The 15,162-nt window shown below is 44.7% G+C and overlaps 1 protein-coding gene across 4 annotated transcripts; it reads left to right on the forward strand.

The window, feature by feature from the left end:
- The first annotated feature begins 277 nt into the window (after positions 1-277).
- Positions 278-14,384, forward strand: LOC129855095 (bromodomain-containing protein 1-like). Of its 4 annotated transcripts, none has more exons than XM_055922419.1 (12): positions 278-715; positions 2,106-3,478; positions 3,571-3,727; positions 4,244-4,375; positions 5,447-5,575; positions 5,714-6,026; positions 6,191-6,460; positions 6,621-7,103; positions 7,193-7,319; positions 7,527-7,657; positions 12,426-12,574; positions 12,732-14,384. In XM_055922419.1, the coding sequence occupies exons 2-12, from the start codon at positions 2,112-2,114 to the stop codon at positions 12,744-12,746; spliced, it is 3,273 nt and encodes a 1,090-aa protein (XP_055778394.1). In that variant the 5' UTR covers positions 278-715; positions 2,106-2,111; the 3' UTR covers positions 12,747-14,384. The 4 variants fall into 4 exon arrangements, with proteins under 4 accessions (XP_055778394.1, XP_055778396.1, XP_055778395.1 ...); XM_055922421.1 differs by lacking the exon at positions 12,732-14,384 and adding an exon at positions 8,469-8,558 and having other exon boundaries at positions 279-715; positions 3,571-3,739; positions 12,426-12,512; XM_055922418.1 differs by having other exon boundaries at positions 281-715; positions 3,571-3,739.
- The last annotated feature ends 778 nt before the right edge of the window (positions 14,385-15,162 follow it).

Genomic DNA, 15,162 nt, shown 5'->3' on the forward strand with positions numbered 1-15,162 from the left:
ACGGTTGAACATGTATTATTATTTTGTGAAATGTATGAAGTAGAAACGGAGAGGTTGTTTGATATGGTCAGAGAGGTTGGACAGGAATGTGGAGTGGGTGGTATTTTGGGTGGGGGTGATGGGAGGTATTTGGGGTGGGGCTGATGGGAGTAGTGAGGCTTGAAGGGAATTATTATATATTATTAGAAATTAAGGGTTAGTTAGGAGAATATAGTAGTATAGATAGATCGTGACCGGCCTCACAATCCAGTACAGTATGTGGCGCCGTATGCACCTGTCAGTTGGTTGCGATTCGCCAATAAAACTTAAAGTAGAAAGCGCTGCCCATGCTAAAACTAGATTTTGGGAACTAGCGTGCTCTATCCATCTCTATGGAGTCGCTGCACATTGCACAACCGCATTGTTGTTGGGGAAAAGAAACCAGGGGCAGCTTGCTAGTTACTGATTATTAGCCAGTTGGAAAAGGACATTAGCTAGTATTTGGTGGCTTTCCCGAAATATTTATGTTTGAAATAGAATCGAATTTGGAATTTAGACAGTCGTCGTGGATACCTCTTGGTATCTTTCAAATTTATAATTCAAAACTGCTCGAGCGGTGCCCGTTGGATGAGAGGATTGTGTGTGGATTTACTGCTGCTGCTCTGCGCAGGCTACTTCGGCGCCATTGCCTGCAAGCGCTGCTGTTTTCAAAAGCAGAATTACTGAAAATACAAAGGTAGGTATAGCCAAATTTCCTATCCACACACACGCATGCTTTTTAGACCGACCTAAAATAATTTATATAAATGAATTATACATGCTAGTGGGGAAAATGTATAACTTTAACGAATGCACTCGGATTCCTGTTTAGTCCGACGCCATATTTCCCTCTTGGCGTATTGTGAACGAACTGTCTTAGATAGCTAACTCTTTCTAGTAAGTGAGACTGCTGGCGCTGTGCTTTTACGGGGTCTCCCTCTCCTGGCTTCATATACATATGATATTTATGCCTTGCTCAACATTCAACAAATTGAAGCTAACGTTAGTTTGCTCAGTAGTTACTGCGTTAGCTCGGAATCTAGCTAATTTGCTAGCCACAAACTGGTTTTACGCTAAGTTAGCCTAGCGAACGTTAACCAGTTAACTTCTAGCCAGCTAGCCTAATAGCTACAACGGCACCTACCATTGCTTTACAGTAGCTATATAATTGTGACTTGTTTAAGCAGTTAACTAGCTAATGCTAACTAGCACAACTTAGCATTGCCAAGTTAGTAAGTTAGCTAACATTATCTAGCTATATGTTATTTTTTTGACAGTTGACTAACGTTAACCAGGGTAGCTAATGGTTGCCTAATTAATCAGACTGATACAAGTTATTTGTATAACTTAGTCTGAAAAAAGATCAGAAACTTGACACGTTTTCTTACAACCCAGAATGTTGACTACAATTACATGTGATATTACTCTACCGGTTGTTTGTGTGATTGGTCATTCAGCTGGTCGGAATTTGAGGGAAAAGATCCACAAGAAAGTATTATTTACCCGACTTTTAATAGCGCAGGTATTACCATTGACATTTCTGGCACATTCGCTAAACCATGTAATCACCTGCTAGACTTGGGTTAGTATAAATCCATCACTTGCATGTACTTCCGTCTTGTGCACGTGCCTTAGGTCACGAGCAAACAACATTATTTCTGTCCACAGAGACACATGTTGTAGTCTGTTTAATAATACTTCCCTGTGGATATTTCGTCGAATGTCGACCAGCTGAATGAGCAACCCCACAGACAATAAATCGTAAGTTAAAATATCATTTGATTAAACATGGGTGACAGACAAGGGACGTTTAGTTTGTTCTACATCCATGTAAATGTACATGGTTATGCTGTACACAATGGAAAACATAGCCACATTCGGGACTAACAATGTTGCACAATGGAAAACATTGCCACATTCGGGACTAGGCATTGTCTTGTTAGTGAATTGTCTTGTTATGTCAGAATAGTAGACACAACTGAAACCAAGAAATGGAAATTGTGGCTGGCTAATGATTCATTACAATCTTGGTTGGTATTGCCCCAAGTGCAATTTCAATCAAATTGTTTTTTTTGCTGGTTCTTTAGCTCTTCATGATGAAGAAAAAAGTACGGCATCATAATCGCATGTCCACGCCCCAGAGGCCCCCCTCTCCCATCAAACCCTCACCGAACAAGGAGACCTTGACCTACGCCCAGGCCCAGCGCATGGTGGACCTGGAGATAGATGGCCGTGTGCACAGGATCAGCATCTATGACAAGTTGGATGTCATCACCGATGATGACCCCACGGCCCAAGAAATCATGGAGTGCAACAGCAACAAGGAGAACAACGAGAAGCCCCAGCTAATCCTGGTGCGCTCGGTGAGACTCAAAGACAACCAGCAGAAGAGGGGCACTGCCCTCACCACCACACATGGCGCTGACCCGCAAGGAAGCGCCCTCTTGGAACCCAAGTTCCGCACTGTGGAGTACAACCTTCCCGCAGTGTCTCGGAGGCCCTCCATCTATTATATGTATTGTGAGAAGACGGCCGAAGAGCTGGATGAGGAGGTGGAATACGACATGGATGAGGAGGACTACGCCTGGCTGGATCTACTCAACGACAAGAGGAAAAGTGAGGGTATCAGCCAGGTGTCCCAAAACCTCTTTGAGTTCCTTATGGATCGCTTTGAGAAGGAGTCCTTCTTTGACAGCAAGGGCCGGAGTGACCCCCAGTCCCTCATCGACGAGGATGCTGTCTGCTGCATCTGCATGGACGGAGACGGCCAGGACAGCAATGTTATTCTCTTCTGTGACTCCTGCAACATGGCTGTGCACCAGGAGTGCTACGGTGTTCCCTACATCCCAGAGGGCCAGTGGTTGTGTCGCCACTGCCTCCAGTGCCCCTCACGGCCCGCTGAGTGTGTCTTCTGCCCCAACAAGGGCGGCGCCTTGAAAAAGACGGACGATGACCGCTGGGGCCACGTGGTGTGTGCCCTGTGGGTGCCAGAGGTGGGCTTCTCTGACACGGTCTTCATCGAGCCCATCGACGGTGTCAGCAATATTCCGCCCGCCCGCTGGAAGCTCACCTGCTACCTCTGCAAGGAGAAGGGTGCCGGGGCCTGCATCCAGTGCCACAAGGTTAACTGTTACACAGCCTTTCATGTCAGCTGTGCCCAAAAGGCCGGCCTCTACATGAAAATGGAGCCTGTCAAGGAATTCACAGAGACCGGTTCGCACACTTTCTCTGTGAAGAAGACAGCCTTCTGCTGCGCTCACACTCCTAAAGGGTGCACCCGGAGACCCCTTGCCATCTACGAGGAAGGCCATGCTAAAAATGGTGTCTGTCACAAGAGGGGTGACAAAAGAGGGAGGAGGAGGTTAAAAGGGTGGCTGAAGAAGAGTAAGATAATAGTGGTGGTGCCTGAGGTAGAGGAAGAGGCTCCTGCTGCACCTGGGCCTAGTATAACCCCCAGCAGGTAGGCATATTATTTTTTACTTCATTTGTCTACCAATCAAATGTTTCTAAATATTTTCCTAAATGACCAATGCTAACATATGCCCCCCCCAGTTTTGACACAATCCTCAATCAAGTGTCTGTCCAGAAGAAGAAGGTGTTTGTGGAGCGGGTCCTGAGCTACTGGATGCTGAAAAGACAGTCAAGGAAGGGCGTTCCGCTGATCAGGCGGCTACAGGCTAACACCCAGGTCCCCAAACCAGAGCCGCTGGTCAGTCCAGTGGTCAGTTTAATTGTTCAGTAACTTTCATGGTATCCAAATCCTTGAGATAGAGAATCGTGTCTGCTTTAAAAATTACTTTTCTTGTGTTAAAACCTTTCTCCCACACTCGAAAATCAAAATAAAGCAGGCTAATAGTTGATTTGATAAATATGGAGCAGTTTCCTGTGTTTGCACCGTTTTATCAAACGTTTTGGCATTATAATGGTGTTTTATTATGGTCCAAAGAGGAAACAAAACACAACAAATTAAATACATAATATACATGACACTACATAATATTACACATATAAATTGAGATGGGCCATTCATTTCAATATATACTACAAAAAAGAGAAGAGATGTAATTCAAATTAGCCTAGTTTATTTTAGTCAGAGCCATATTCAAAATGGCTCTCCACCAGTGTCCATTGAAGGTAGCGCCTTGTCATTTTCTGCCCCCCTTTACCTGAGATTTATGTCTTGTGAATGTACATTAAAATGCCTTTTTGGGCTCTGATGTTACAGGACAGCAGGGTGGAGGATAATCAAGCGATGAAGGAGCAGCTAAAGGAATGGCACCGCCTACGCCAAGACCTGGAGCGAGCTCGCCTACTGCTAGAACTGATCAGGAAGAGGGAGAAGCTAAAGAGAGAGGAGGTACAGAGAATTGGTTTTCTTATTTTCCACGGTAGTGAAATTATAACGTTTGTGACAGCATATCAATGGATAGTTGTGAGCCCTCCTATAAATAAAATGTGGTAAAATGAATGTCATCTCCTTTTGAAATAATCTGTAACCATGTTTGAATCTACAGTTTTTATGCGAGTCATACTGAGTACAATCAAATAAAAAATCATGACAGCTGTAATGGAAACCGGACGTTTCGGTACAATTTTAGAAATACCGAAATATCATTTTTTTGTTCGACATGGTAGGATCTTTTTGTGTCTGTAAAATTAATTATGAGAAATGGTGATGGAAATGCCTTTTTATGCACAAATATTGATATAAAAACCACCATATTGAAGTAAGATGATAAAGATGATATGGTGTGTGTGGTCACCCCACTACAACTCGGGAAAGCATGCGGTTTATTAGGCTACAGATTAATTAACTTATGATGAAATTCACAGGGTGGTGAAAGTGCACAGTGGTCTTGATGCTACTTTCCAATAAATATTGACGGTCTGATTCTGGTGACATGATGATCGATGGTTGACTGTTTGACAAATAAAAAATATTCTCACTCATATCCATACGAATCTCATTATGTATGCATTCTTTATGCAAAGCCTACCTGCACAGCCTTCCTGCACTGTATTGGTGAGGTCTTGGCTAGCGCGCATGTTCCAAGACCAGAGAAGGCACATTTGCTATATAACGCAACAGTTTTTGTGACAAAACTATCGGTAGAGTGAAATGCGATGGAAACACGAACTTTAGATTTTTATTTGGTACATGAAAACTTTGTGAAAATGTTTTTTAAAAATTGTGCACTACATCACGCGCTGATTGTTTTCCTCAATGAGTCCGTTTGGTGAAAACACACCACTGGTGGGAAAATGCGCATATTTTCTTTATGCATATTTTAGAATATTTGCATGAATCTGTCGCCAATTGGATGGAAACCTAGCTTGTTGTTGAAACGGCTTTAGGATTGGTTGTTGGAAGCCTTAGTAAATATTAGTATACTGCTACAGCTTTGTGTTCTGTCCTGTCCCCTTTCAGATGAAGCTCCAACAGTCTGTTCTAGAGGTACAGCTCACACCTTTAAATATTCTACTTCGAGCCGTACTGGACCAGCTTCAGGAGAAGGACCCAGCCAAGATCTTTGCCCAGCCTGTCAGCGTTAACGAGGTAAGGTCCCCCACACCCCACAATAGAATGTTACTTCCACAGATTAAAAACAAATGGTACCATATGGTTCTAATTCATTCTTTGGGTACCCTTTCTATCAGCATCATGTTTTGTTTGCCATCTCCCCATCACTCTCAGGTGCCTGACTACTTGGACCACATCAAGAAGCCAATGGACTTCTCCACCATGAGGAAGCGCATTGATGCCCACGGCTACAAGAGCCTGGTGGAGTTTGAGGCTGACTTCGATCAGATCATATTCAACTGCATGAAGTACAACGCCAAGGACACGTTCTTCTACAAGGCTGGTCTGCGTCTGCAAGACCGAGGCGGGGCCATCCTCAGGAAGACTCGTCGGGAGGCTGAGCGAATCGGCTTTGACTTTGCCAGCGGGATGCACCTTCCTGAGCAGCCCAAGGTGGAGGCTCCTTCCCCTTTCTCCTGGGACGATGGTAAGAACATGGTCTACATATGTTTACTTCTATATTAATCGGTCCACAGCCAAATCAACTAAATACCCTTTGCTGAATCCAACTTGATTAATGGTACTATAGCATTTTGGAATGGGGCCACAACTGAGCTCAGCCAATCAAGTTGTTGTTTGTGTATCTTGCAGTGGACCATATACTAAACCCAGCCAACCGGCAGCACATGTCTTTGGAAGGGCAACTGAAAGAGCTGCTGGAGAAGCTGGACATGAGCAGTGCCATGAAGTCCAGTCCGTCTCGCAGCAAGCGACTGAAGCTGCTCAAAAAGACCATCACAGATGTTCGCAGCGAGATATACCTAAAGACGCGACGCCCCGCTGCCGCCCCCTCTGAACCAAAACCAGCAGAGACTGAGGAGAAACCACTGCCCCCCACTCGACACAGCACACAGGAAGAGGGTATGTACCAGGTGGTCTAAAAGCAAAGAATTGGTTCAATAATGCTTTCTCCTTGCTTTGATATCTCATTTGATAAACTGTAGGCTATTAGCTAAGGCTTGCTTGTTCTACATGTCAGGATGTTTTCATTTCCTACTGTGATTTTGTCTTGATTGTATAGAAGGGGAGTCTTTGCTCCCACCGAAACTAGAGCCGTTGAACTCGTCGCCACCACTTCTCAACTCAGACAGTCATTCAGAACCTCCCATGCTCAAGCCCATCAAGAGCCAGAAGACTTTCAAGTGCAACGGTGTCAAGACCGCTACCTCAGTACCCCGGGATACCCTCAACGGGCACATCTCTAACCCGCTGGTCTCCGACAATCACCTTAGTGTTGGGGCCACCTCCACGCTCGCAGAGCCCTCTAGCATGGGCAACAGGCGGACCAATGTGCTCTTTCGCAAGTCCAAGAATGCCAGCCCGCAGAAGCCCCCAAGGACAGCTGAGCATCAGCTCGGCTGCCCGCTGCTGGGCACCAAAACCTTCCTCTCAGTGGTCATTCCTCGCCTGGAGACTCTCCTCCTACCCAGGAAGAGGACCCACAGTGCCTGTGGAGACTGTGACCAGGATGAGGAGGAATCCCCCATCAAGCGTCTTGACACAGGTAAAGCCCAGTGTTAAATTGAAATAATCAAAAAATCATATTTTTCCCCCCATGCAAAATGTAATGGAGATTTTTTTTCTTGTCTCCAGGACTAGCTAATGGATTTGTTGTCGAGCCGGAGCTTGAAACCAGCCCCATTAGGCCGATGGAGCCTCGCAGGCGCTGCACCTCCGAGTCCAGCATCTCCCCTAGCGGCAGCGTGCTGTGTAGCACCAGGTATGATTGTCACCTCAGCACATTAGCAATAATTTAGCCTCTCTGCCTGCAGCACTCTACTGTGTGGTACCAGGTACAGGATAGGCAGTGGGCCTACATCACAGTGCCATGTTAGCATTTATATCTAGCGTCTGCTCTAAGAGCCGTCTGTGGTCAAAGGCAGGATGTTGCACTATTGGCACATTAGTTTCCCTTTGTTTCCTGCAGCACGGTCAGCGTGCCAAAAAGTGGGAAAGGAAGGCCATCCATGGCACGTAGGAGCACAGTGGACGACAAAAACGCACTCATCACCTGTATCGGAAATGGGGACTTCACCAAAGCCGCTAAGATTGCAGCAGGTGAGACACTGGTTCTTAGCACAAACACACTTTCAGGAGATAAAGGCCAGGATGGGACTTACATTATGAATGATACATGTATCCATTTTTGTGGTAGCGGTTTATCATTTCTTTCTGGAATAGCTAACATAGTCATCTGCCATTGCCCTGTCACCAAAAGTGTATTCATATTAGTTTCTTTTTAAAACTTTATCCTGAGTCATTTGGAATTCTACAAATTTTCCAAAACGAATTGGCCAGTAAACCTCAAGGAATCCTGTGCATGTATTGGCTTCCAATGGACTGCAAGTCTCAGTTTAGGCTAGTAGAGGGTAGCCTGAAATCCAGACTAGTTTTGTGCTAACATTCCACTCCATGTACTCTGTCATATACCAAACATTTGTTTAGCATGACAAGGAGTGGCAATAATTGGAATATTAACACAGACTGGTACCCAGGTTAAGTAGAGGGGTTTTTATTTGTCTCAACTGGTTAACAAGTTCTAAGATTGGTACAATATAGAGTACCAGTCACAGGTTTGGACACACCTACTCATTCCAGGGTTTTTCTTTTCTTTTTATTATTTTCTACATTGTAGAATAATATGAAGACCTCAAATATGAAATAACACATGGAGTCATGTAGTAACCAAAAATTGTTAAACAAATCAAAAAATATTCGAGATTCTTCAAAGTAGGCACCCTTTGCCTCGATGACAGCTTTGCACACTTGGCATTTTATCAAACTGCTTCACCTGGCATGCTTTTCCAACAGTCTTAAAGGAGTTCCCACATGCTGAGCACTTGTTGGCTTCTTTTCCTTCACTCTGCAGGCCAACTAATCCCAAACCATCTCAATTGGGTTGAGGTTGGGTGATTGTGGAGACCAGATCATCTGATGCAGCACTCCACCACTCTCCTTGGTAAAATAGACCGTAGACAGCCTGGAGGTCTGTTGTGTCATTGTCCTGTTGAAAAACTAATAATAGTCCCACTAAGGCAAACCAGATGGGATGACGTATCGCTGCAGAATGCTGTGGGAGCCATGCTGCTTAAGTGTGCCTTGAATTCTAAATAAATAATGTTGTCACCAACAAAGCACCATCACACCTCCTCCATGCTTCATGGTGGGAACCACACAGGCGGAGATCATCCGTTCACCTACTCTGCGTCTCAAAGACACGGCGGTTGGAACAAAAAATCTCACATTTGGACTCATCAGACCAAAGGACAGATTTCCACCGGTCTAATGTCCATTGCTCATGTTTCTTGTCCCAGGCAAGTCTTTTCTTCTTATTGGTGTGCTTTAATAGAATTTCGGGCTCCCCGGTGGCACAGCATCTAGTGCTAGAAGCGTCAGTACAGACCCTGGTTCGATTCCAGGATGTATCACAACTGGCTGTGATTGGGAGTCCCTTAGGGCGACGCACAATTTGACCAGCATCGTCCGGGTTTGGCTGGGGTAGGCCGTCATTGTAAATAAGAATTCGCTCTTAACTGACTTGCCTAGTTAAATAAAATAAAAGTGGTTTCTTTGCAGCAATTCAACCATGGCCTGATTCAGTCGCCTCTGAACAGTTGATGTTCAGATGTGTCTGTTACTTGAACTCTGTGAAGCATTTATTTGGGCTGCAATTTCTGAGGCTGGTAACTCTAATGAACTTATCCTCTGCAGCAGGTAACTCTGGGTCTTCCTTTCCTGTGGCGGTCATCATGAGAGCCAGTTTCATCATAGCGTTTGATGGTTTTTGCAACTGCACTTGAAGAAACTTTCAAAGTTTTTTTTACATTTTCCGGATTGACTGACCTTCATGTCTTAAAGTAATGATGGACTGTCATTTTCTCTTTGCTTATTTGTGCTGTTCTTGCCATAATATGGACTTGGTCTTTTACCAAATAGGGCTATCTTCTGTATACCACACCTACTTTGTCACAACACAACTGATTGGTTCAAACGCATTAAGAAGGAAAGAAATTCCACATTAACTTTTAACAAGGAACACCTGTTAACTAAAATGCTTTCCTGGTGACTACCTCATGAAGCTGGTTGAGAGAATGCGAGAAGTGTGCAAAGCTGTCATCAAGGCAAAGGGTGACTACTTTGAAGAATCTCAAATATAAAATATATTTAGATTTTTTTGAATACTTTTTTGGGGGGTTACTACATGATTCCATATGTGTTACGTCATAGTTTTGTTGTCTTCACTATTATTCTACAATGTATAAAATAGTAAAAATAAAGAAAAACCCTGGACTGAGTAGGTGTGTCAACTTTTGACTGGTACTGTATATACACTGCTCAAAAAAAAAAGGGAACACTAAAATAACACATTCTAGATCTGAATGAATGAAATATTCTTATTAAATACTTTTTTCTTTACATAGTTGAATGTGCTGACAACAATCACACATTATCAATGGAAATCAAATTTATCAACCCATGGGGGTCTGGATTTGGAGTCACACTCAAAATTAAAGTGGAAAACCACACTACAGGCTGATCCAACTTTGATGTAATGTCCTTAAAACAAGTCAAAATGAGGCTCAGTAGTGTGTGTGGCCTCCACGTGCCTGTATGACCTCCCTACAACGCCTGGGCATGCTCCTGATGAGGTGGCGGATGGTCTCCTGAGGCATCTCCCCCCCAGACCTGTACTAAAGCATCCGCCAACTCCTGGACAGTCTGTGGTGCAACGTGGCGTTGGTGGATGGAGCGAGACATGATGTCCCAGATGTGCTCAATTGGATTCAGGTCTGGGGAACGGACGGGCCAGTACATAGCATCAATGCCTTCCTCTTGCAGGAACTGCTGACACACTCCAGCCACATGAGGTCTAGCATTGACTTGCATTAGGAGGAACCCAAGGCCAACCGCACCAGCATATGGTCTCACAAGGGGTCTGAGGATCTCATCTCGGTACCTAATGGCAGTCAGGCTGCCTCTGGCAAACACATGGAGGGCTGTGCGGCCCCCCCAAAGAAATGCCACCCCACACCATGACTGACCCACCACCAAACCGGTCATGCTGGAGGATGTTGCAGGCAGCAGAACGTTCTCCACGGCGTCTCCAGACTCTGTCACGTCTGTCACATGCTCAGTGTGAACCTGCTTTCATCTGTGAAGAGCACAGGGCGCCAGTGGCGAATTTGCCAATCTTGGTGTTCTCTGGCAAATGCCAAACGTCCTGCACGGTGTTGGGCTGTAAGCAGAACCCCCACCTGTGGACGTCGGGCCCTCATACCACCCTCATGGAGTCTATTTCTGACCGTTTGAGCAGACACATGCACATTTGTGGCCTGCTGGAGGTCATTTTGCAGGGCTCTGGCCGTGCTCCTCCTTGCACAAAGGCAGAGGTAGCGGTCCTGCTGCTTTGTTGTTGCCCTCCTACGGCCTCCTCCACGTCTCCTGATGTACTGGCCTGTCTCCTGGTAGCGCCTCCATGCTCTGGATACTACGCTGACAGACACAGCAAACCTTCTTGCCACAGCTCGCATTGATCTGCCATCCTGGATGAGCTGCACTACCTGAGCCACTTGTGTGGTTTGTAGACTCCGTCTCATGCTACCACTAGAGTGAGAGCACCGCCAGCATTCAAAAGTGACCAAAACATCAGCCAGGAAGCATAGGAACTGAGAAGTGGTCTATGGTCACCACCTGCAGAACCACTCCTTTATTGGGGGTGTCTTGCTATTTGCCTATAATTTCCACCTGTTGTCTATTCCATTTGCACAACAGCATGTGAAATGTATTGTCAATCAGTGTTGCTTCCAAAGTGGACAGTTTGATTTCACAGAAGTGTGATTGACTTGAAGTTACATTGTGTTGTTTAAGTGTTCCCTTTATTTTTTTGAGCAGTGTATTTTGATTTAGACAGGAGTTTGTGTTCTTGGCAAGACTGCGTCTGAGCATGGAACATGAGCTCGTTTGACAGCAGACAGCTGAGGCTCTTTGCACACTGGGGCCATGGTTGGGATTTATTTTTTATGTCCCATTGGCCTGAGCTGACATGCCCTAAGGCAGCAATGGTCTCCCTGTCCAGACTAATCAATCCCACTTCCTATACATAATTCAGAAGTTTTCGGTCGTCTTCTCCTTGGTCTCAAACTGCAGAATGGTTACCCTCTACATCGACCTTGTGTTGTTTCATAATTCATACGACTAACACTATTTCAATATTTTGATTCCCTGTGTGTGAACGTACATTCTTGTTTTTGTTTGCTACTGTTGTCTTTCCCTATCAGTGTGAGCATGGCTTTTAGAGTAGTATTCTCGTCTGTTTGCAGTGAACCCCCCCCATAACTTGCTTGTCGTTATTCCTGCTTCCGTAGAAGTTGTCAACGGAAATATTTGGATGTCCTCTAGTGCTGAACCCCTTAAACTAGTTTGGGCAAAATGTAGTGGATATCCCTCCTACCCTGCGTTGGTGAGTGAGAGCCTGTGTCCCAGAGACTGCCCATCTATATGTCTCATTTCCCATCCATTCGTCTCATCGTAAGTGGTGTAGCTCGTGCTTGTGCTCACCCATGCAGCAAGCTGCTCAGCTCCAATGTGTTGTGGATGGTATGAGTGTGTTAGGAGTCGTTGAGGAGTAATACAGATCGCTTAGAGCTTTCCGGGTGACTCGGGTAGCATGGCATCCGTGTTTGGTAGTTTGTTGTTAGTGTGATTGGTGGACCGGAACTGACAAACAATCTGAACCACTGCTGCACCACCAGGATTCACTGCGTCCTCTTGTTTTCAGACCACTAGAGTCAATCACTTTTCTCCCCCCCCCCCCCCTTCAATGCAGATCATAGACCCCAAGCTGCCGAGGGCGGGGCGTCACCACCACGGGGTCTCCCTGCCCCCTCTGGACGTCCTCAGAGTCGGAGAGCTGATGCAGTACAAGTCCGAAGAGAAACTCTTCCTCGTCCACTGCTTCGACAACAAGCACAGTTGGTGAGATGACACTCCCCTTCTATAGTTCGCCACTTGTATAGTCTTCTAACGTGGCCAACCGTTTAAATGCCCAGGTTCAAGTTTTCTTGAGGACCAGTTGTAGTTAGAGGTAATATGATGTAGCATAATGCTAACGCTATGTCACTTTATTTGACAGACAATGGCTTCCTAGATCCAAGATGGATTCCTTTGGTATCAATAAGACCGTGGACAAGCTCAAACTGAAGGAGGGCCGCTCCTCTGGCATCCGTAAAGCTGTGCAGACCGCCTTCCAGCGCGCCATGAGCCACCGGAGCCAGGTCGGGAATGTGCCTAGCAGCGAGCCCTGCGATGTGGACTGAATCTGGTCATGCAACCCCCTCACCTCTAGGGGGAGTCCTTCCTTAACTCTGTTTACTTGATATTCCACAGCAGCCCTGGTATTCCTCACACCCATCATTGTTTACTGTCTCCTCTGTAGTGGAGGAGCAGCCCAATGGTTTCTTGTTGTAGGTTTTCATTCCACCTTGTGTCTTGATTATGTTAACTGAGCTGCTCATGGGTAAATGGTATGACTCCACGCTGCGTATGCTCCATTTTAATCTATTCCATTCTAAATACTGTAGCTTGCAGTATATTCAAATGAATCTATGAGCTATGCAACTAAACTCAAGCAATTGGGTTGGCGGCTGCAAAAACCTTCATACGGCGTCTAAGGACCGACTTGTGAAAATCACTGGTCTAATGTGATGAATGTGCCGGAGATGAGTCTGTCTTGTAATGTTCTGCAAGACTGCTGCAACCTTCACTGCCATCATGATTCTCACTCCAATCTACTCTCTACAGCAACCCTGGATTTAACCCTGTAAATACCTGCACAAGGCCTGACACTAATTTATTCTGTTTTCATGTATTATTGGTACTGCGTGTTCACTTTCTTGCTATTTATACTGCAGGGGTGATTCATGGCAGCACTATGGTGCATATTAAATATTTGCTGGTGCTACAACCTGTGCAAGTCTAGGCTACAACAGACTCAACCAGGGGGAAAAAATATACTGTATTGATTGAACGTTTTTTTGTTATTAATTTGAGCAAATTTTTTTACGGTTTCTTAAGTTATCGAAGTTTATGGAAAAGCTTCTCTTGGCATTAATGTGTTTTTAAAAACAAGAATGTTTTTACCGGAATTGGTGTTTGTTTTTTTTGTACATATTTATATAAATCTTTATACTTGTATGCATCAGATGCTTTCAGTGTTTAAAAAGCTGAAAGTGCATCATTCACACACAACCAAAAATCAGCGGCCCAGATTTTCATAGATTTTTTAAAAATGTATTTTTTGTTGCCTTTTGTGGTGTGTTTGATCGGTGAATAACAACCTGCAAAACGTTGTCTTCGTACACAATGGTTTTGACTGTGTTACAGGGACCATGACCATGGGTGACTGTGCCTGTAGTAATTTATTGTAAAGGAGAAATGTATATGCATTACTTTATATAGAAAGAATTGTAAGAGATACTAATGGCTCACTAAGAGCCAGCTGTAGAGGCCATTTTTGCATATTTTATTTTTTTACCAGAGGCACTAATCTTAAAGGTGGGAATAGAATCCATGGCATTTTATTCAGTTGGGAGGATCTGGGGAGCAGTGGGTAGAATTATTTTTTTCTTTATCCCAAAATACAGTTTCATATGGACGTTCTATAAATAGACTTTACTAGTCTTATTCTCTGGGAAAACCACATTATAGCCAATGGAGTAGATGCTGGCAAAGTCCAGTATTTTTATAAAACACTGAAAATAAAAAAAAAATGTTATTGAATCACTGATTTTTGTGTTGTATGGATTTTGTGTTTGATGAAATGAAACAGACATACAGAGACTACCACAAGGTGGAGCTATGGCATGGCAAACGTCTGCTGCTTGATCATTTCATTTCTAATTACGTTTACCAAGGGGCCGCGTATAAGAGGTCAAATCACATGTCTACTGCCACCTTCATCTAATACATGATAGTACAACCATGATCTAGATTAGAAATTTCTGTCCAATGCTATCAAATAGCCTAAATGCAAATTTTCTTGATAATTGCCTTACAAAACCATAAGTGTTATAATAAACTTTGACATTGATCTTGTATGTTAACTTTAATGGCTGAACATGGCAAAAATAATTATTTTCTCCAGGACTGTATGTCAGAGCAGCACATAGTCCATGCAGAAACAGTGGGCTTCTCACCGCCGACATCTCCCTCAATCGGATGCTAATTGTTTGGGGAGGAAGGCTGCAGCGGCATGAGCCGGAGAAAGTCAACTAACCGTGAAGATCAATCTCCCAGCATCAGCCTCATCAGAGAACTTTTGACTGAGCTAATTATCCGCTAGTTCGGCAGCAATCCCTCTCGTGTGTGTGGGGCAGACGGCTGTGAAATTACGTGCGAGAACCCAAGCAGGTGAGTCTGGAATGCGTTATTTCTGCATGCCACCTCGTCGCTTGGGGGAAGGAAGACAATGCCTGCAGTGCAAGGGGATAGTGCTAGGCCTGCAGTGCAAGGGGATAGTGCTAGGCCTGCAATGTCAGGCAGCAAACGCTGTAACAGTATGTTGA

Source organism: Salvelinus fontinalis, chromosome 5, assembly GCF_029448725.1.
Source record: "Salvelinus fontinalis isolate EN_2023a chromosome 5, ASM2944872v1, whole genome shotgun sequence".
In the NCBI taxonomy this organism is placed as follows: Eukaryota; Metazoa; Chordata; class Actinopteri; order Salmoniformes; family Salmonidae; genus Salvelinus; species Salvelinus fontinalis.

Coding starts and splice junctions, on each gene's coding strand:
- LOC129855095 (XM_055922418.1), top strand. CDS start 2,112: ATGATGAAGAAAAAAGTACGGCATCATAATCGCATGTCCACGCCCCAG. Junction 3,740..4,243: donor AGCCGCTGGTCAGTCCAGTG/GTCAGTTTAATT, acceptor CTGATGTTACAG/GACAGCAGGGTGGAGGATAA. Junction 7,104..7,192: donor CATCAAGCGTCTTGACACAG/GTAAAGCCCAGT, acceptor TCTTGTCTCCAG/GACTAGCTAATGGATTTGTT.